Source organism: Pomacea canaliculata, linkage group LG8 (genome assembly GCF_003073045.1).
Source record: "Pomacea canaliculata isolate SZHN2017 linkage group LG8, ASM307304v1, whole genome shotgun sequence".
NCBI lineage: Eukaryota > Metazoa > Mollusca > Gastropoda > Architaenioglossa > Ampullariidae > Pomacea > Pomacea canaliculata.
The window spans coordinates 18,441,196-18,462,718 of NC_037597.1; the positions used below are offsets into that span (position 1 = coordinate 18,441,196).

Below are 21,523 nucleotides of genomic sequence, written 5' to 3' on the forward strand. Positions count from 1 at the left end.
GTCGTAAATTCAAGGTTTGCTTAGACCTCTATCCATTAAGCAGCAGCTTTGCAATGGGTACCCAATTTGTCACAAAAGGTAACATGTTCCCTACCTCTATAACTTCCAAGCTATAGGACCCTTTGTGTAATGCCATCTAAATGTGAAATTAAGATGACTATGTTTCAACAGCAAGATACCAAATCCTGTGACAGGAGTAAACAGCTTATTTCCTTTAGCAAGAAACAAGCCTTTGAATCCACTACCAAATTAACTTTAACATATCAAAGGAACACATTTTGTCACAACATGTTTTATTTTCCCCCCAAACACCCTTAAAAAATGAGCACAACATTTATCACCGCATAGTTCTATCTTCCTTATCATCCTCTTTCACATCAACATAAAGTGGCATCTTCACTGCCACAATGTCATTCACCACCTTGTAGGATGGGTACAGTCCTGATTGTCCAGAACGGCGGTTAGTTCCTTGAGAAAATCCATCCCAATGGTTTCCTGCTATTCCTAACAAGTCGCCTACTTGCATGGACAACTCTTCATGACGAGAAGCTTTGTGATTTTCTACAGCCCGCATGTTATGAGCATTCTGGCCACCAAAGTAGAATGAATCATCTAAAGATCTGAAGAAGGTTGACGCATCACCATGCAGGGTCTGCATTAACTCATATGCCACACGACACACCTGTCAAAAGTAAACAATACTGTAAAACCAAAAAAGTATTTCTTATTTTCTCTGACTCTCACACATAAGCTTTTTAATTACCACTGTTATGAAAGGCTAACTTGTTTGTTTACATGGGGATGTTTTTAGAGGACCACATGTTACATGAAATGCGATATGAAAATTTAAGTTACAGGTATGTACTTATGCTATGCATATTTACAAAAGAAAACACTAAAAATATTCAAAAATAAAATTATTTAAATGCAATCTTTACAAGTTTTTCATTCCTTGAAATAACAAACTTTCATTCCAGACATTAAGGAGAAAAAAAACAAACTAGAATTAAGTTATAGTGATTATTGCTTGAAAACAAACTAATGTATAGATGGTTTATTCAAGATATAGCATTGTAACATCTAAATGATGTTTTGAGGCAGACTTTACTGATAACTGTACATTGAGTTAGCATATACCTGTGAAGAAAATGTGCACACAAGGTAATCAGTTGAGGATAAGAAATGCATGTCCAGAATGATCCCCCTCAACGAACTCTGACTATAGCGAGATCCCAGTGATGCTGTCCGAGATATGTCATTGTCACTTACAAAATTGTAGTTCCCATATCTGAAAATAAAATCCAAAACACATTGTTTCTATATACAGATTATATGGTCTTTTTCATCTTTAAAAATGGAGATGAAAATTTAGACACTAGGGAGGGATGAATAAAAATTTACTTTTCTCTAGCTTCCTTCAGAACACCTGGATCATCAGTAGCTAAATATACACGTCGTGTAACAGGTCCAGTGCGGTGTTCCAGCTGCTGGTAGTAATCCTCCACATGCCGCATGTATTCTTCTAGACTGTGAAAAGCTGCTTCTACTCCTACTTTGTCTGTACGTCGAATATGGACTCTGAAACAAACATCATTCTCTCATAAGCTTGTCTCCCTGGTTTATAAATCAGGACTTGGAGGAGAAATTTTTGCCATAAGTTTAATTTCATTTTGATCAAGTAACCTTCAGATGTAAGCACTCTCTGATTTTATGCACATTAACACTGTGGTCTCTAATGTACAGCTCTAAGGGAAGGGCACTATTAACTCACCCTACTATTGGCTTCTGAAATCCCATCTTTTTTGCTGACTGATCAAAGTCCTCTTGAAGATGTTTCTGTGGCCGCATAAGGTATCGCAACAGCTGACCAATCCACCATACAGGAGGGTCGCCATGGAAAGTCTTAAGCTGAGGTGCTAGATCCTCAGGGATGGCCAGAGGTAAAAAGTCTGGCCTAGGATGCAGAGCATCCACAATAGGCAAGTGTACAACTCTTACTGGAGAACTGCCTTGGGAAGATGCTGCAAACAAGCATACCAACCATAAAAAGTCATATGCAACATTTCTCCAAATGGCAGTGTATAAGGGAGGGAGGGTTTTCCTTCCCTAAGAAAGCTGATTGCTTATTTTAATGCACATCTTACGCTAGAATGTGTCTTCAGCCCTTATCTACCACCTCTTACTCTCTCCTCTATAAGCTATAATATTTAGTCTTGTTGGGGTAGTAAAGAAGAGTACATATCCTCATAAGTATGCATTTGTCTTTATAGGTCTCATTTCAGGAACACACTGGTGATCCCTCTAGGAGTCAAACTTCTAGCTGGACAAAAAAAATTAAAACAAAAAACAACTGGTGGTATACATTAACGGGTAGACAAAATTTGTGATGCTTTAAAAAAATAGGTCTTAAGATGTACAGTATACCAACTGAAAACTGCTTGTTATATGCTTTTGAAGTGACAGTAGTGGTGAGTCTTGGAGTGAAATCTGATCTGCAAAATGCTATGTTGATAATGTCGGCATGTTATATGCATTTTGCATGGCTTGATTACACTTGTAGATAACCACTGATTTATCATTGTATGTTTAACATAGGTGACTTTAAACATCAAAAAATTAAATAAGCACATTAGTAAACAGAGAAATTAAAATCTTACATTTCCTTTCTTTGGAACTTGCCCACTGACATGGCCATAGGAATTACTGAATTAGCACGAAGTTAAAAACTCACCCAAAAGAAAGCAACATGTATCCTCCCTGGCTCATTACCTCCCTTTGAAGACTCACCCAGTGTACCCTTAAAAGAACCCCTCTGTCATCTGATGAACAATTCTATGCTTTGACCTAACAGCCAAAGCAGCAGGGACGAGGAAATCCTTGGAAACCATGTCACTTGTTAAGTATCAAAGAAAGAATTAATTTTTTTTATGTAAATTCTTCTTTAATTTAATCCCATGATGTGACCATAGGAGAATTGAGAACAGTAGGTGGTCTAAGGCCTAAAACAGCCTCTGAGAGTAAATCTGGCAAATTGCCTAGGAGATCAAATGTCTGTCCATTTGTTTAACAGACCTCTGGGCAAAAAAAGAAAAAGGCAGAAGAAAATAGCTGTAAGTTCTGCCCACCAGAACAAGGTGAAAAGCTCATTTGGACCCAAGCATGCTCCTGGTATGTGTGCAAGGTCCAGTCAGGAAGAGTCAAACATGACCAACCCATAGCTCTCCTAAAAATTAAATTGTCAAGGTGTGTTACCCTTTGCTAACCAGTAAAGAGAAAGCCCAAAGATTGAACTGATTGTGCATAGTCCCCTGTTCCAGCACTAATCACTGCATCCAAAAAAGTCTTTTTCCATTGTAAAATTAAGGTCTTGTCAGAAATCCAGTGTTTAGTCTCACTGTAAGGGTTGTCTGCTTACTTGCTGGAGTTGGGTGAGGAGAAACAATCTGGAAGGAATTGTCAGTATCACCTATGCTTTTCCAGAAATACTCAGCAAATGAACTCCCTTGTTTGTGGTTGCATGTATCTGTGCTGTGCACAGTGAATAACTTCTAGCTAGGACATGGCACAATGCAAGAATTATGACCATTATTACTTTCTGTTAGACTGCAAAATGTTACTATCTTAAGACAACATCCCATTAAATCCAAACCAAACATGAACTCCAACTTTAAATATGTCACTTGTTGGGTGAGATTACAAACTTGTCTAAAACAAGGGACAGTATTATTACTGAAGTCCTCCTTTAAACTTAAAATGACATCTCACAATGAGTATTTCTAAAATAGATCCATGAAAACAAAGATGATGATACAATAGCAGAGTCACTGAATGACTGCAAGCCATAAATCTGGTCATCAGCCTTGGGGAGGTTACCAACCAGGTAGGCTGCACCTTGCTTTCCTTTGGATTTTTGGTGAAGGCAACTCTATGGCTGATATTGTCATTGATAGCAAACTCCTATGATACGTTAGAGGGTAAGTTGAAAAAAGAAATATGTGAATAATCTGCTTCTTGTCTCCAAATTTTTTTTTTAAATCCCACCTAAAAAAAATTAAAATGCCAAAATAAGATTAGATTAGCTTCATACAACGATCATCATGAACATACCTGCCCAATGTACACTTTGTCCTGAAGCATCTGTACAAGTGTCAGACAGTGGCTGAAACATCGACTCCCAGCCTCCACCACCTGCATACCTCCAGCCTTCTGAATCCAGCACCAGAGTGCGTTCTGTAGCATATGCAACTAGCAGGCAGTATGCTGCATGATGCACCTGGCATCCAAATCCACAGCCTTTCTTTAGATCGCACACTACCACCCTAGCTTTTCTGCATTCTGCTGGATTCTAAAACAGAATGGTAACACTTCAAATGCTGCAGAGAATGACATCAGAAGCCATTTTCTTTCATATAAGCAATAATCAGGGTTAATTTACAGCCACCCTTTTATCTAAATGGTTTGAACTGTGCATCTGTTCATGGAATGTTTGATAAGATGAAGGAAAAGAGCAGGCACCCATCTCTTGTCATCAGGAAACAGGATGAGCGTATATATATATAATGAGCATTTATATAGCTCTTTTCCAAAATAAATATGCTCAGAGCACTTCACAAATAAGAATATTACAAAGAGGCCAATTCTAAATTAAATTAAACACTAACAGCCATACACACTGTACTTATACAACAGACACACATCACACCAGCATGTGATCAGGACATGGGTGAAGTCACTGATTTTGTAAAAAGTATGTCTACATATAGACTTTAAGGTGGTTAAAGAATCAACATGACGATGGCTGACGGGTAAATTGTTCTATGTTGATGGGACTTGGGGCTGCATATTATCACCAACAATCTTCCTGATTGTCATAGGCTAGATTATGCACAAGACAAATCTTGAATGCCAGCCTAAAATAAGAAAAGCAGGAATTAAAGAAAAAAAACCTCAATCAAACCCTGCTAAATAAAGCTTATGAAAGCGCAAAGAACCAAAGTTATATAGCTTAGTGCTGGATAAAATCAATGAAGTAATAATGTTATTTGGAAACATTTGCACTGCTGGCCACATTCATAAAGTTTTGTGCAAGAAGCAGTAAGCTTGCATCATGTCATCTTTAGACACTAGCTAGAGCTGAAGTGCTAATGCATTATTAGAACTATTCTCATATTTTAAAAATAAGATAAGACTTTCTTAAAATTATACCCTTCCAAATATCCAGTGCATTTTATTTGTAAGTTTTGCATTCAAATATTACACATTTATCCTTGATTATATTTATACAATTTGCCAGTTATTCATCCATGCACTTAGTTTATGTTTTTGTCATGGTGTCATCTGTTTGCTAATGCTTATGTTTCTTACATGGTTGAATGTTCATTTGTTTGTAGTCTTTCATGAGCAGCATATTGAGCTTACATCCAAAGAGGGAAATGCACATTGCAAATTTAATTATTATATCACCACAATAACTATCACGTGAATAATTATTACATTAATAATGCTTCCTCACCTGTAAAAAATGGAGGCGTTTCTGCACCAAGTCACCAAGTTTTCTAGACTCAGAAATTCGCCAGTCCTCATCTCCATCAACAAGTTGTAACGAGTGAAAATCATCAACCATCACACTGTAACGACAAAAACCCAGACGTCATTACTCATGAATAAATTCTGCTTAATATTTCACCTAGCACGAAATAAAAGTGTATGTATACCTACAGATTCCATCAACACATCTGAGCCAGACATCAGTCATGATGCAACTAGCATCATCCTTAACATGAGACAAATGTGTCACCACCATCAGAGAAGGAAACCCACAAATCATTATCAGCATAACAATGACAATGGACTTGCATTAATGTGAGGCATTTATGCATGATATCAGTGTGTAATCATCAACATATCATATCAAGATCAGGAACATGCTACCCAGGGCTGGTGCTATGCTATGTTGTGCCATAGGCTTACAATGGTTAACTCATTCAACAATCAAATTACGTTCCAGTCATCAAACTGAGGCTGAAGATCTCAATTTCTTTGCTTTTTGACTGTGTAAAGAGAGTTCTAGTTCTTTCCAATCTAGTGAAGTCAAGTCATGCTTAGTGAATTAGGTGACCAACATGTTGACCATGGCATTATGGATCAGAACTCTGTGTATAGATAACTGAACTACTATAAAATATGTAACCGAGTGGTGGGGGGTTTGTACAGTGACCACAACAGTCGAACACTCAAACCAGAAAGGCAGGAACCTGTAAGCAGTTGCACAACTCTTTAATGCAGGCTAGAACAACAGTCACCGCTGCTTCATTTGTCTTGCGCCTTCTCTTCTCAGTTTTCTCCCCTGTCATTTCGTCTGAGCTCTGCTCTTATATACCTCTTCGGGTGGGTCACTTTGTGCGGTCTTTTACATATGCATCAGCACTATTCTCGCATGCATCAGCAGATCTATTTTGCACGGTCTTTCACAATTGTAACTTTTCTTTACTCGCATGCATCAGCATTTTCTTCCTAACTAGCGCTGGTCTACCGGCCCTCTACATATACTACCAAAAGTAAATTACCTTTGATAGCCTGCAAGTGATTTCTGCATTTCTTGGACAAGATTCTTGACAGATGAGCTTTCCAATGCCATTGTACTCAAATCATTCATCTTAGCATTAATATAATACCAGAGTTCTCTTGCTGTATTTTCAACTTTTCGTCTAGCTGTTTCTCGCTCAAGTGTTGGGCAATGATGACTTTGTTGTGAAGCCTCTGATCTTTCTTTTGTTTCTATGCCAGTGTAATCTGAAAATTATTCATCTCACATCATTATACATTACAAGATATTTACATCTATACATGACACTTAGCAACTGAACACAGAAAGTCAAACTGCTTCAAAACCGTACAGCCCTACACTGTTATCTGATCATCCTTCAACACAAATGTTTGATGAGATATCAGAGAAACAGGATATACAATAATTACACAACAGTCTATATATTAATGGAACAAAAGTGCTTTTCGCACTAGGCTCAAGACAACATTTTGGTCTAGACTTTTCCTTAATGTTACTGCTGAACTTTTATTGTCACAAGGGATTTAGATTTGAACAAATGATCAGAATCTGTCATCAGTATATAAAAAGAGAGAGGGGGAAATTGCAATGTGTCTTACATGTTCAGTGAATGTCTTAGCTTGTCATGGTCAATAGATGTCAAAATCTGTCTTATGTCTTAAAGTTCTAATTACATACAACAGGGTGGAAGAACACATGTGGTGACACATTTTTTGTATCATGAGGACAAGGGGAAGGTTTCTCAGGACAATAACAGAAAAGAGATGGATAATGAGGAAAGCTGTACTTAAATCACTTTGTATGCAATATGTAAACCAAATTTGTATTTATTTTCTCTAACCTGCTAATCTCTGCTCAGTTTTTTTGATGCCCAGTCTTTCTAGATCACTGGTTGCTTTCTGAAGGCGCTCCTGTAGTTTCTGAATGTGAGCCTCTTGATCCTCTTTTCCCACCCCCTGCACAAGTCTGTGCATAAAAAAAATAATTTTCATTCATAAATTACTAAAAGGAAATCAATAGCATTGCTATATTTAACATCAGAATGGTAACAAGCATCAAGTTTTCTATTATGTCACATCAATACAAGATTCTTAAAAGCAGACCTCCTTGTCCACCTTATTTATAGCTGCTGCTAGTGAGCCACACGTCTGTAATCCAAGTCCACACAATGTTGAACACACCTCTTCCTCCAGCATTACTCCTAAGAAAAGTCCATACAATGATACTCCTTCTCCCTATTCCCTTTCCATTTATTGCTACTTTCCTTCTTGTCTTCCTCTGCTGAATCTCTACACTTGGTTCTTGTTACCCAATTCCTCTTTGTGTTTTCTATATTTGTCTTTTATTAGTTATCAGTACTGTTGCTCATTCTTCCCTTCCTTCATATGTTGTTCATGTCTCATTTTTGTGTACAATGTAAGCATTCTCCTTACAAGCATGAGTATGCCCTATACAAATCATGCATATATCAATATTATATCTTTCAAAACAGTTTATGTACAAGAACACTACACATCATGCATGTGGCAACTGACATCACACTTTTTCAGGATCTTGTCAAAATATAACTGTGCACTGGATTGATCCTTGTTCCACACTGCAGCATACCTCCACCCAGCTGATCCAACTGTGGAGTGGGTACCTGACTCTAGAGAGTTGTGGAAAGGCAGCGAGGGAGAAAAGACTGACACCATTCTCATAAAAAGCTGACCCCAGTAACACCTCACTCCCCGATCAACAAAAGCTTAGGAGACTGCCTATACCTTTTTTTAAATATAGTAGAATAATAATAGAATATAAGGGTCACGTCAAAATTTATGGTGCTTTTATACAAATTTACAACTATTCTATTCTGCAAGTAATAATAATAAGTGAGAATTTATATAGTGCAATATCTCAGCCAAGGGCCAACTCATTGCCCTGAACAAGATCACAAAATAGTCACAAAGATATAGAACAAAGAACAATGCAAATATTCACAACATTCCAGCAGGAAAGGGCAATCACTGTAGATTTAATGGTGATGACTCCAGAGACTAAGGGTTAGAGACAACAGGAGGCAATGCACTCTCTAAATAAAGGGTTTTTAAAAGGACAAATTATATAACATTTGTTGTTATATCTCCTATCTGCTGCTTACTTGGCAAGCTGTTGTAGCTCTTTGTTCTGGGCATGAAGCATATCTAGTTCTTCCATTGCATGGCGCAGTTGTCGTTCAATGTGAGCTGTTCCCTCTCCACCCCCCATCAGGCTTGTGGTCATGTACACCATCACCACCACCCACATAAGTAGCAGCGCTGCAATCACTTTCCAGCTCTTCATCTTTCGCAACTTATATGCGTGTCACCTAAAATCATCAGAGTGAACCTACCATATATTGATTACTCATAGTGCACTTCTTGGGGTCCTAGAAAACATTTTTGTTAGCATTATGTCCACTCATTACTGAACATCTTCATAAAGAAACATTTTCAAAAATTCATAGCAACAAAAGTGAACCCTCTGTAGCTTATAACAACCTACAAAATACTCAATATCAATAGTAAAAGCATCAAAACTTTAAATTTATCAATGGTGATGCACTTCAATTTAATTGCACTAATATCCTAACCTTTTAACATCAAATAATGTTTTTCAGATTGTCATCACAATAATTTTCATAGCATACAAGATAGCTATCACACTGCTTCTTCACAACATGCAATATCTTACCCCTAAATAAAATTGTTACATTATAAACAAACCACAAAATAAGTTTGAAACAAGTTATAGATGTTACCAAATAAATCCCACTCTAAAGCAACAAAACAAGACGAATAAGAAGACATGATGACCCAACAACAAAAACATAAGCCATTACTCAACAGTACTGAAATTAAAAATAGTTTGTTCCAGATCATGTTATAGCATGTCCTCCATACCAAATTTCAAACTTGCTAAAAGACAATATTGATCTGTGCTGCATAGATCAACAGGCTCCACCACCACCACCATCCTTTCAACCCTATATCTATCTCCATTAACATCTGCAACTGCATCAACCAAGTTGATAAGATTCCCACAACCTCATATGTACGCTAGCTAGCACCAGACTCCAAACTTAAACGCAGGTTGCAGACGATGCTGATGAAACTGAACTTGGCAGTTTTAACAAATGAGAGCAGTTTAATTTTAGCCCCATCACCTCTTCCTCTGTGCATCCGGTAAACATGCAGTCCTCACGATGCAGCATGACGTTGAACGGGAGAGAAAACACTATCACGAGGAAACAAGGCGAGGGCTGGCTGAAGAACGTGCGCCCCGCTGGATGATGATGGCAGCAAACCACAGTCAACCACGTCGTCTGTTCGCGCCATGCACGCCGCCCTAGTCCTGGACGCCTGGGAATCGATGCGGAACAACAAAGCCACCACCACCACCACCACTGCCAACCACAGGCAACAGATTGCGCTCCTAGGGGTGGTCTCTGGTGTTGCAGACGTAGCCTTTCATCCCATCCCCCATCCCAACCCACCCCCCGTGCTCGTCGTTCAAATGGCCGTCAAGCTGTAGTTGTTTTTTTCTATTTCATCCTCGCAAACAAGACACTCGGTCGCCGCGCGCCTGTGAAGCCTAGAGGCGCACGTGCGGTGCACGGTGAGGTCCCGCCGTCACCGCCAGTAGCCCGGCGACCAGTCCTTGATCAACAGAGGGCGCCTCACTCCAACACGCTGCGCCTCTCGCACTGACGGCCATGCTTTGTGGCGGCCATGGCTGGCCAGCGGGGCTCGTGCGCAGTTTGGGGCGTGTGCGGGGCTACGTGCATAGCCCTGGAAGAGGGTGCGCACGTGCATAAGGTTGTCTCCACGCAACGAAATATCTGGAAATGTGTGGTCTGCAATGTAGTGTGAATAGTTTGATATCAGCAATGTTCTTCGTTCTTTGTTCTTTGTCCTCTACCCCTAAGCCCGTGTGCGTGGATGGGTGAGCGAGTGGTTTCGAACTGGGGACAGTTACGTTAGTTGATCAAGTCCCTTCCAGATGAATCCCTTTCCCAGTGTTTTGTCATATAATAAATTCGTTATCGGTAACATGCATGCTCCGCTCCACGTTCGACGACTTCCGCTCAGTTAGGGTCCTTCCATATTCCAGATATGCCCTCCTGAACAGAGGGGAAGGGACTTGAAACTGTGTGTCGTTAAATGAACTTCCTGTAAAGGATAGAGTGATGTGGTTACGGTTTTTTTTTCTCTTTTTTTTTTCTTTTTGCATCGATTAAAATTAGGCCTTCAGGAACCACCAACCTAATTTTTTTTTTTTTGGTCGTTGAAAAGTGAGGTGTATGAGACCTCACTATTTTGGGGGGGGGGGGCCATATTTACGTGATGGTGCTGCCCATCTTAGTTCAGATGCCAAAGCTCTATCCACTCGGCTATCCGCATCCTCCAAGTAACGCATTAGTCACACAGCAAATACTGCTGGTCACACAATGTGCGTGCGGCTGCATTATGTGTGCACTAGCAGTACTTCCCATCGCCTAGAAGCGTGCCTAGTTCACGTAAGGTAATTCCCTGGGGAAAAAAAATACCATACGGATCTGAAAAACATAAACGATTTAGCGTCGAGGGTTAGGGCTAGAGTCTGAAAACAAAATAAGCAGTTGTCATTAAATGAAGGATAAAGATCAGGATAATGTTAGTAAATGTACCTCGATGTGTACATTTTGTGACTGGTTAATGAAGCCTTCAATGTGTTAATACATGGTCTTTAAAAAAAAAACTATTTTTTTTAACCGATAGTCTCAAAGCTACCAACAATTAAGTTTATCAGGGCATCTAAAACCTTATTGCATTTTATGGATGGGAAACGCATTGTACAAGCACTATAATAATTACAGCAAAGTGAATTCATTCACCCTAAAAAAACTGTTACACAACTCTATAAAGCGTTCTTTTAAACAATTCGATCAACTTTGGATTAACGAACAGGGTTTCTCCCCCTCCCCCGCATGATTTTTGAAAGATGGAACAATACTGAACTCAAACTTCTTTAACGTGGCGGTGGGGTGGGGTAATCTTTCTGGCAATGACAGGTACACGATCCAGATTTCACGAAGTTAGACAGGGTCTTATCAGCCCGCTGAAGTTGGTACGCCCTGACAGCACTGATGTTTCCCTAACATCGCTGCCCAAGTCCTGAGAAATCTCAAGCTGTTCATGTGTTGAACGCACACCATCTTGCACGCTGTCAAAAACGCCCAGTGCAAACAGACACCTGTCACTCTTTAGGTACTGAATTGTTTCTTTGGCAACCGTGCTCCCGTAACGCCATTTTCTCAAACAAGTTCTTCACCTCTACCAACACTTCTCGGCTGGGGTGAAAACCTATTCACCTCATTGCTGCTGTAGAAAAAAAGATTAGTTTGTACATTTTGCATATGGGACCACGTAAAATCACGTCCGATTCAGACGAATCAGCGTTCAACTCAAATCTTATAGTACTCGTATGCTAGATGCAATTCATTTATTAAATGTTGCCAGTGATTAAAGGCATCATAGCCGAATGACAGTATGGCAAGCACGGGTGTTTATGTTTGAAGGGCACTGAAATGTTACAGCTATGTCATACAAAGAAAAAATAGTTTTGCAAATGTGTTTGTCAAACCAACGTCTTTTAAAACACAAGAAAGGCAGTTTCGAAAACTCTCCAGAAACATCTTTTTTTGTTAGTGACGCCACACAAGAGAACTTAGCATTAACCTACCCACTACTGAATCCTTTAAATGTGCAGTGAAAACGCATACTGTACTCCTAAAACCAGTTCCCACAATGCTTCTCTTTCGTCACACATTCTGATCGTTTTGTTGTTGTTGTTGTTGTTGTTGTTGTTGTTGTTGTTGTTATTATTAATAGCCTAGTATTGCTCTACGCAACATCTGGTTTTAAAAAAGCTTTTATATTTGAGCCCTCTGGGCTTATGTAAAATAATGTGGGATATATATATGCTCGCTTTAAATTATAAATACGTTCAATGCTTTGGTGGCCAATTCGCTGAAAGCAACACTCATTCCTTAAAAATACAGCACAAAACACGAGGGAAACAGTTGGACAAACAAAATGAGGCTGTTTCAGGGAAAGCGCGTAAAACTTTTAACTATATTAAAGAACCCAGCCTTGGGAAAATTAATTGCCCACCCCTGCTTTAGTGGCTCATCATATTTAGGGCACGACATATGGGCGGCGAAGACTACTAACCCTACCCTTGTGTGCGCCTCGCAGGCAGCTTCGCATTCACTGTCCAGAACAAACCTCGATTCCACAACCTTGTTACAGAGCTCACAGAATACGCATGTATGGAAAGATCTAGGTTAAAAGTCCTATAGCCTAGTGACCATTAAATTCACGACGGGGAAGGCCGAGAACAACCCTTTACCCACTTCTGCTAGAAAACTGCCGCGTGGAGGCGTTGGGTGTGTTGGGTGTGTCGGGGTGGGAGGCAGGGTCTCCGGGGAAGTTTTCCAGCCCGAGGCCCGAAAAGCATTCATACCTGCAACATTCTTCTTAGTCAAGTGAACTAAGCGCCAGGCTACGGACTATTCTTTTTTTTTTTTTTTAAACACGGACACATTTCAAAAGGGCACAAACGTATGTTGGTTGTAGTCAACAAAGTCTAAACCTGCGGTTTCACTGAAGACGCCTTTTCACTGAAATCAGTCCTGTTGACCCGCTGCAAGCAAGGCAATCATGTCTGATTAAAAAGGCCAACGTTCAGCGCTTCTTAGCTTTGCACGCACTTATCTTTATGGTTTAAAGAAAAAACGCTTTCGCTCAATTAAATAAGATCACAAAGGCTGGCTTCATCCGGTCTTAAGCAGCAGCCAAATGGGGGTTAAAAAAAGAGCGAGCAGCCCGCTACCTGTACACCCAAGCTCTCCCAGTTTAAACGCGCGATTTCTTACCACACCTGCCTTCGTATAAAGCCATGGTACCTAAAATCTCCTGCCAATCAGCGGCAGAGGCAGACAATCCCAAAGAACCTTCTATTCGGTATTCATTAAAATCTTTTTTTGAGGGGAAGGGGGCGCCGTTTTGAAGTATGCTGCTGACATCAGACAATTAACGCGCTGCACGTGCACCATGCGTGTGCGCGTTCTCGCGCTATCTCTGATTGTGGGATGCGTGCATCGCTAAAGTATTTCTTTCGGCAGTGAACTGTGCAGGCACTAAATAAAACAGTCCGCACAGAAGCTGAATATGCTCATCAATACGCAACGTCCGAGTAGCCCAGGAAAGCGCAGCACACATGGCAACGCTGAACAATGGCCAAGCCTGTGAGAGGGTCCTTCAGAACTGCTAACCATAATATACACAGCGAAGTTCTGCAGGGCCTGCTAAGTTCTTGCACGGCAACCTGTGGCCAATTCCTGCTGGTGCCAACGCGGCTCTTGCACATCTTGCGCTTTTAACCGACCGGAGGAACAGCAAAAAATGCAGATCTAACATACACTGTCAAATATTGTCTGTTATAACCGTTCTTAACCAGACAAACATGAAGGAAATATTGGCAAAGGTTTTAGCTGGCGGTTATATAAAAATGTCAAAGACCTGGTCAAAAGTTATTCATATTTGTCTGATTAACAAAGCCAGAATGTAGTGGATGGAGGACGGCTGTAGGCACTTCCATGATGAGGGGCGGTAGTCCGGGGGTGATCAGTAGAGCTGAGAAGAGATGACAGACGTCACAGATGTAATGACGTTAAAAACTATTTTGACGTGGACAGAGACAAAATATGAGGGGAAAGTGCTGGTGAAGCCGTCGAGAATTAAGGACGCGATATTTTGCTGGCGCTAGTCCTGCGTCTGATTGAGAACGTGGGAGGAAGTTTACACCTCGCCACTACACCCCCACCATTCGGTTACACCCATAACAATAGTAATTGTATTAGAACTCACGAAACTTGCATAAATCACTGCTGCATCAACCAAGTAAATCTATATGAATCTATAAGCTCACCTTCATTATCAATTGTATGCAGAGCGCTTATTACCTGCAACTTGATGTGCCATATGTAAGCTTAACAGGAGTGACAGCTGGCCCTGAAAAGCTTTGTGGTGAACCAACACACCACCAATCTTTCAATTTCACAGTGCACTACCGATTCCGTCTGGTGTATAATTTACAGCCAGAAGAAAAAAATTATACTTATGTTATGTTTGCCTGTTTGTTCACGTTTTCATAAAAATCACCTCTACTGAAGCAGAAGTTTTGATGTACTTAACTGACACCTCCAGTCATATTTGACAGCCAGGCTTTGAAGTATTTCAAGAAGACACTGTTAATCCCACCTTCCTATTTAAGAACAGCTGAAACTAAATGCTAAAGAGCTTCTGAGTCCAAGTAGTAAATTCTACAGAAACATAAAACAAAGGAACCTTAGTTATATATCCTAATATGTACTTTTGCTCTAATATGAGAATATTTCTGCTAAATGTATCATGAACAACAGACCCTCAGGATGCAAGAGCTGTATAATCATTCATACTTCTCTCTTTATTTAAAAAAAAAGCCTGTATATTTACAAAGTTCCTGTGCCTGTAAATTATAGCATATTTAATTAATGGAAAGGAGGTAATAAAATGCTTAAGCAACCTACATCTTGTTAATACTAATGTTAGCTTCATAGAGAACTCACAGAGAATGCAGAGTGTCTTGCATGTAGAGTCATACTCATCAAGCTCTGAACAAACATGCATCCTTCAGTCTGACAATAAAGCCCCAAATCCACAAGAAAAAAAAATGGCAGCATTTACTGCTTACCACAATCTTACAAATCCGTCTCAAAACTGCAGAAATGTGTTGCAAGGTGGTTCTGTTCATGACATGTGCTTTCTGTGCTTTAACTAACAGGACCCCAGACTATTTACTGCACAATTCTGACAACTATTCTGTTAGTGTAGAGTCCCACTACAACTATAGTTGTGATACAGGTCACTGTAGGTCATCAAGCCATTAATACTATGGTTCTACTAACAAACCTTTACTCTATGCTTAATTTTAATTGGCATCAAGTCATTAATGAAGCTCTTCCTGCAACAGGTTCACAATTACTGAAACCAAAATTATATTCCAAAGAAAATAATTGTATACAAGCTACAATATCCAAATTAAAAAAATTCAAGAGTATCAAAGGTAACAATGAGAAAATACTTACCACTAAAAATAATGTGGTTTAGGTTTACTGAACAGTATCTGAGTTATGTGTTCTTAACAGCATCTTAATACCAGCAAAGGCTTTACCTCTATGGAAGGATGTGGGCCCTGCAGCTAGGCCTGCAATACACGGCATCAAATATTTTAAAACAGCACCATTTCGATAAAACTTGCTTTAATGAAGAAAAAATATTCTTAGCTAAATACAAATGGCATGGGACAGCAGAACATTTCTGATTTAGAAGGTAAATCCCTTTAGAAATTGTTCACTTCTGTTTATGTGAAAAAACATCTATTTCTCAGGAACAGTTACACAAGCAACTGATCCTTGCCTTATATGGCTAAAACTTATAAAAGCACCATAGCTTAATTATGTCAACAATAATATATTTAATACATTTCAGATTTAACATCTCCTTTAAGAGATGGAAAGGACTCTGCCAAAGGACTGAAAACAAGCTCACACTACACCACTTATCAAAATTAAAAAACTACGGTTCAAACATATTAGCTATAAGGATAAACTAATGTCAGCATTGTTTTGTATGACATCTTGTGGTTTTTTTAAACACAATTCTGATGTGTTCATCATAACAGAATGCAATAATTATTTAACTCCATTCAGTCCTTTTTTTCACGTATTTTCTTTCAGGGCCTTCAAGACTCTATGTCTGGCACAGGTAACAACTATTTCGTTTTCACCGAAGCTAAACAAAGATATTTATATATCTGTTATAATATGTATACATGTATTTGTAATTATAATAACAAAGAATTTTTATAGTACTATTTCCACAATGGATCCATGCACATTACAAATGTGACACACTCACCCCAAACAAACATGAAACACAAATAAAATTTACATGTATGTAAGCACCTGCACACACATGCAAGCACCTGCACACACATGCAAGCACCTGCACACACATACACATCATCATCTAATGCAAGGGGTAGGAAAATTTCTTTTTGCAGGCAAGTCTAAAAATGTCTAAAGCTATACGGTGGGCTCGTAAAATACAAAAAACCCATGCCTGGTGAACTACACACCAAACCTAGCGATAATGGAATGGATAACAAATGAGCACATAATGGCCTTCACTTACCAAATTTTAATAATAATAATGAGGATTTATATAGTGCCTTTCCAAAGATTTTCTCACAGCGCTTGACATAAATAATACATAAACTATATCATCAACAGCTATGCACCCATATGGGTTTTCACATATAACAGACACGCTGACTTCTACAACATATACTCACTCATACACAAAGTAAATTACATACACACGTTATGAATGCTCGTGGTCAGGAGAGGGTCATAGTGAAGTCGTCATTATTGTGTAAAGTGAAGCTGTTTGAATTTACTCACAATGAAACTTTAAAATCAGCCTTTCTTTTGAGGCAGCCTCCACTGATACTCTCTAATGACTATATCAGACATGTCAACCATGCTATTTTCTATCTATGTACTTTGTCTGTGTTAAAATGTTATGGACTCCCAGTTTCTAATGTTGTTGTATTTGATAAATAAATTTCAATCAAAGTTAATCTAGGCTGAATAAAAATATGATAACAAGTGCATTTCACATTTTGGCATAGTTTTCCCACCCCTGATGTTTGTGTATGTGAGAGAGACAGAGAAAGAGAGAGATGAATTGTGATTGTGCAAGTGACTTAAAAAGATTAGCAATAGCCAAAGGTTTAACCTTCTGATCTTGAATTGTTCTATTATAATTTTTAAAATGGCACACAGAAGATTTCTGTTCCTTGCCATTGCGTTGGACACTGCTGAATAGACAAGAACACTCAATGCTATCAGTTACCAACATCAGCCTAAATTTTTGCTTTACATGTCAAAATTATCAGCTCAGTTTTAGCCTTTTATGTTTTGACTGTACTTTAAATTAATGCTTTTCATTAGGGTGATTACAGATAAAGCTTCAAGTGAATTTGTTGTTTCAAAGCTTTAATTACCTTTAACGGTTCCAACTATATAAAAAAAATCCTTAAGAATTCTGGAAGAGGCAGCTTACTTTTTCCATTTTATTTATAACTAATATTATTATTTATTTTGTGGGGAGGGAAATGGAAGGAAAATTTTCATTGTATTTCTTTGAAACCTAATTAAAAGCAACTATTTCTAAAATAATAAATAACATTTAAGAAGTTTCTACGATAATTAAAAGATTCTTCAAAAGTTCACTTCCACAAAAGAATCTGCCGATCATGGTATCTAACTTGAACCATGACACCAGACATCGTCAACTATACAGGTACAAGCACATTCGACTTGAGATATTTTTTTGTTACCACATTACTGATAAGGAAATTCGCTCAAAGAAATAAACACTGATGATCATTTTTACATAAAAAAATATAGTAAACTGTACCTTCTGCATTCTCGAAAAGTTTACTTGATCGCCATAAAGGCTCCGCCTGAAAACAAATGGGAAATGTCTGCTGTCTATACTTCCAAACAACGTTGCAGACTGAAAAAAATATGTCCACAGTATTACTTCCCTTTATAACACCAAGGGACATTACTCGTAACTACTTCACGATTAGCAAGTGGGCAGTGTCCACGTAGGTGGGTCATTTGATAAACTGTAAAAATAATACAAATCAATAAATATATGCCTTATATTTTAATAACGTCAAACATCTTGATCCTTGCAAACAAGAAATGGAAACTCTAAGTCGCTGTCGCATTGGTTGTGATGGTTAGGATGGGGGACAAGCATTAGAGCATGGATATATGATTAGTCTATGATTAGAGCATCTTTTTCACACACATACACACGCTCTCTGTCACTCACACACACACACGCACATATATAGTACATTCCTTGCATTTTGCTTTTTGGTGTTTTTGTCTTCATGTGTTTCTGCTGTTCTAAGTTCCGGACCTAGGAATGAGGGTCGAGAGAGCAAGTATTTGTCGGCAGTCACCGTCTAATCATTTTGCACTTTATCTCGAGACAATGACTACACGATATATGCAATCTCAAGACTAGATGGACCAGGAACACGTCTCTTCGTGTTACCGAATACACGAAACGCTCAGCAGATCGCATATATGTCACTCGATCTTTGAGGCTTGATCTAATACTTATTTATGCAGGTTCGTGCTCCTAATTAAACACGATAGGCTACGTGAACCATGAGCCAACGTGCATCAATGGTTAATAGTTAAGTTTCTATGACTAACTCAGTGCGGTAATTTTTTTTTTTTTTAAACTCGATGACATCCCTTACTTCCCTGTAGCGTTCGACTCTGTGAACGTGGGAAATGTCATGATGAATTGCGCTGATTTGAAACTAGTTTTTAGATCATCGATGAAGAAAACTCTGTCCGTGCTCAAAGCCACGTACAGCTGTAAGTATATTTGCTGCACTCATCTTGGTGAGCTGTAATGTAGACACCCTCCCTGGAAACATCAGGGTTCGACTGTCAACAGCCCAGGATCGGTGCTATACGGCGTAGAAGGAAGCAGAAACGACCCGGCCTGTTTCACAAACGACATCCTAAATCTGTAGCTGTGACCAAAAGATGGCCTCTATGATAGAAAAGCAAACCGAAGCAGCTTCCAAAATATGAAGAAGTTAATTGTGCCATCTGAAAAAGGATAAAGGCAGCTATAGAACGACTGGATATAGAGCCAATGAATGAATGTATAGGAATGGCACAGGGTGACAGCAAGCAAAAATGTCTATCAACTACTAAAGCCCCTCACCAAGACATATCAGCACAAGACATCGGTCATCGAAGACAGCACTGGCCACCTTCTCACAGAAAGCACTGCTGTTCTCAACCGGATTGACTAAATATTGCAAAGGTCTATACAACTTCCCGCTGAAGACAAAAGCTAACACTTTTTAAAACAACCAATCTAGAACCAGTGATACCTACAAACCTACCAAACCTCCGGAAAAAGGTGAAAAAGAAACGCAATCTGAAGGTAGGACCGATCGAGTCATCTTCGTTGACAACGTCCCAGCTGAGCTGCTCAAACAGAGTTGGAAAAGAAACAACAAAGGCCCTCACTGCATTGTTCCAAAGAGTCTGGAAATACAAAAAATGGACACAGTCACCATAGTCATACCCCTTAAAAAAGAAAACGATTTTTAGAACTACAAAACCATAAGCATAATTAGCAGCCCAAGCAAAGTCCTGCTGAAAGTAGTACAGAACTACATCATCATCTCGAGGAACTGCTATAGCAGAAAACAGGCTTGATTTGGACCACTTAAGAACACAATTAAATGAGCAAATCTTCGACTGTCACATCCTGTTTTCAGATGTACCACCAGCATCATTACAACTTCATAGATTTTAGAAACACTTTTGACAGAGTCTAGCAAGAGGGGTATATGATGCGAAAATTCAACATCGAAGGTCTCGTCCAAAGTCATAGCTAGAAGGGCTGTATATATAATAGCAGAACTGCTTGATAACAAAATAGGAGCGTTCTTTCACACGACAGTAAGCGTACGTCAAGGGTGCACCCCCTATATAATATATTACCTATGCTGTTGAACACGTTAAATATCATACATGAAACCCTCCACGACCATCACACTTCCATTTTCATCGGTGGAAGGCAATTTACAACCTACGCTTTGCAGACAACATCGAACATAACAGGCACTAACCGAGAACTGCGACAGCTCAAGTGCCTATAGAATCGATACCAGCCCTGACAAGAGTAAATTAAGTCATGGTCACCGACAACCCCAAGGCAAAGATCTACATGAACCGGCTACGGCTCGAAGAGGTAAATAGCTTTAATTATTTGGGAGTCACCCAGTTATCCTCTCCAAAGACAGCAGTTCCACGACAAACATCTGCATCAAGATGCCGACAGCAACAGCGGCAATGGCTATAGGCTGGTCAGAGTCTCGCGCAGCCACAAACAAGTCCTTATTATAGTACAGATCCTACTTTAAGGGTGTGAAACGTGGACTCTGCTTGTCGATAGGGAGAGTCCCTGATCTCTTACAAATAATTATTTAACATAAAACCAATGTCTTTGTACGAATTAAGCGCGGTGATCACGTAAGATACCAGGAACCCTACTTACAACAGTCAAGTGGAGTAAGCTGGTCTGTTTGAGCACATATCTTGTCGAAGACTGTCCTTTGACGTACCTTGGAGGTTGGTCGACGCTGAAGTGGCCGCGGGAAGAACTGGCTTAGAATGTGAAGTAGTGGACTTGTGCAGGACCAGCTCACTATCGTCCAAAACAGGCGTGAATGGCGCCGGGTCTTGTCAGCTGTCGCCTTTATCCATGTGCTCTTCCCCCACCCCTATCCTCTTTAACGACCGTCGAGGGACGAATGACCGAGTGCTCATAAGATTTAGGTCACTATATAACTGGCTGGTAGACTTATTCAAGATGCCTGGTATGAAGCAGTTAACGAGGAACATCTGCAAGACGAAAATCCTGTCACTTACTAAAAATTGTATTTTGTCATGGCTACTGTGAACTGTGAAAAAACAAAACACGTAATTGTGGACACACAACACAGAGCTGAGAAGCGCAAAAACTGAAAAGATGATTTACTTTGTGAGATGGGCAAAGGTATATATATCATCGAATAATTATTCTTCTACTTCCTATTGCTGTTAGTGAAAGAAATTTTTCTGTTTCTACTTCTTTTCATACGCACCTCATCCGTAAACATATTACTTTTCGCACCCTTTCCTATAATGCTAGTCCTTTTTCCCACTCTTCTTTTTGCAATACCATGTTAATCTCA

General features: G+C 39.4%; 1 protein-coding gene across 4 annotated transcripts; it reads right to left on the reverse strand.

Annotated features, from left to right (window-relative positions):
- Positions 1-276: 276 nt before the first annotated feature.
- LOC112569733 (alpha-(1,6)-fucosyltransferase-like) lies at positions 277-21,024 on the reverse strand. 4 transcript variants are annotated; one of them, XM_025247598.1, is made up of 12 exons: positions 20,845-21,024; positions 18,154-18,199; positions 15,756-15,874; positions 8,706-8,912; positions 7,407-7,531; positions 6,567-6,792; positions 5,513-5,627; positions 4,108-4,345; positions 1,772-2,021; positions 1,402-1,578; positions 1,138-1,288; positions 277-682 (listed from the first exon to the last, which is right to left on the reverse strand). In XM_025247598.1, exons 4-12 carry the CDS (start codon positions 8,885-8,887, stop codon positions 338-340), a joined length of 1,809 nt encoding a protein of 602 aa, XP_025103383.1. In that variant the 5' UTR covers positions 8,888-8,912; positions 15,756-15,874; positions 18,154-18,199; positions 20,845-21,024; the 3' UTR covers positions 277-337. The 4 variants fall into 4 exon arrangements, with proteins under 4 accessions (XP_025103383.1, XP_025103382.1, XP_025103385.1 ...); XM_025247597.1 differs by lacking the exon at positions 20,845-21,024 and having other exon boundaries at positions 18,154-18,300; XM_025247600.1 differs by lacking the exons at positions 15,756-15,874; positions 18,154-18,199 and having other exon boundaries at positions 20,845-20,865.
- Positions 21,025-21,523: the final 499 nt, after the last annotated feature.

Excerpts from the sequence above, each read along its gene's own strand:
- LOC112569733 (XM_025247598.1), bottom strand. The coding sequence starts at position 8,887 with ATGAAGAGCTGGAAAGTGATTGCAGCGCTGCTACTTATGTGGGTGGTG. Across the intron at positions 6,793-7,406 it reads AACTGAGCAGAGATTAGCAG|ATTACACTGGCATAGAAACA; the intron begins GTTAGAGAAAAT and ends AATAATTTTCAG. Across the intron at positions 1,579-1,771 it reads TTTCAGAAGCCAATAGTAGG|AGTCCATATTCGACGTACAG; the intron begins GTGAGTTAATAG and ends TGTTTGTTTCAG.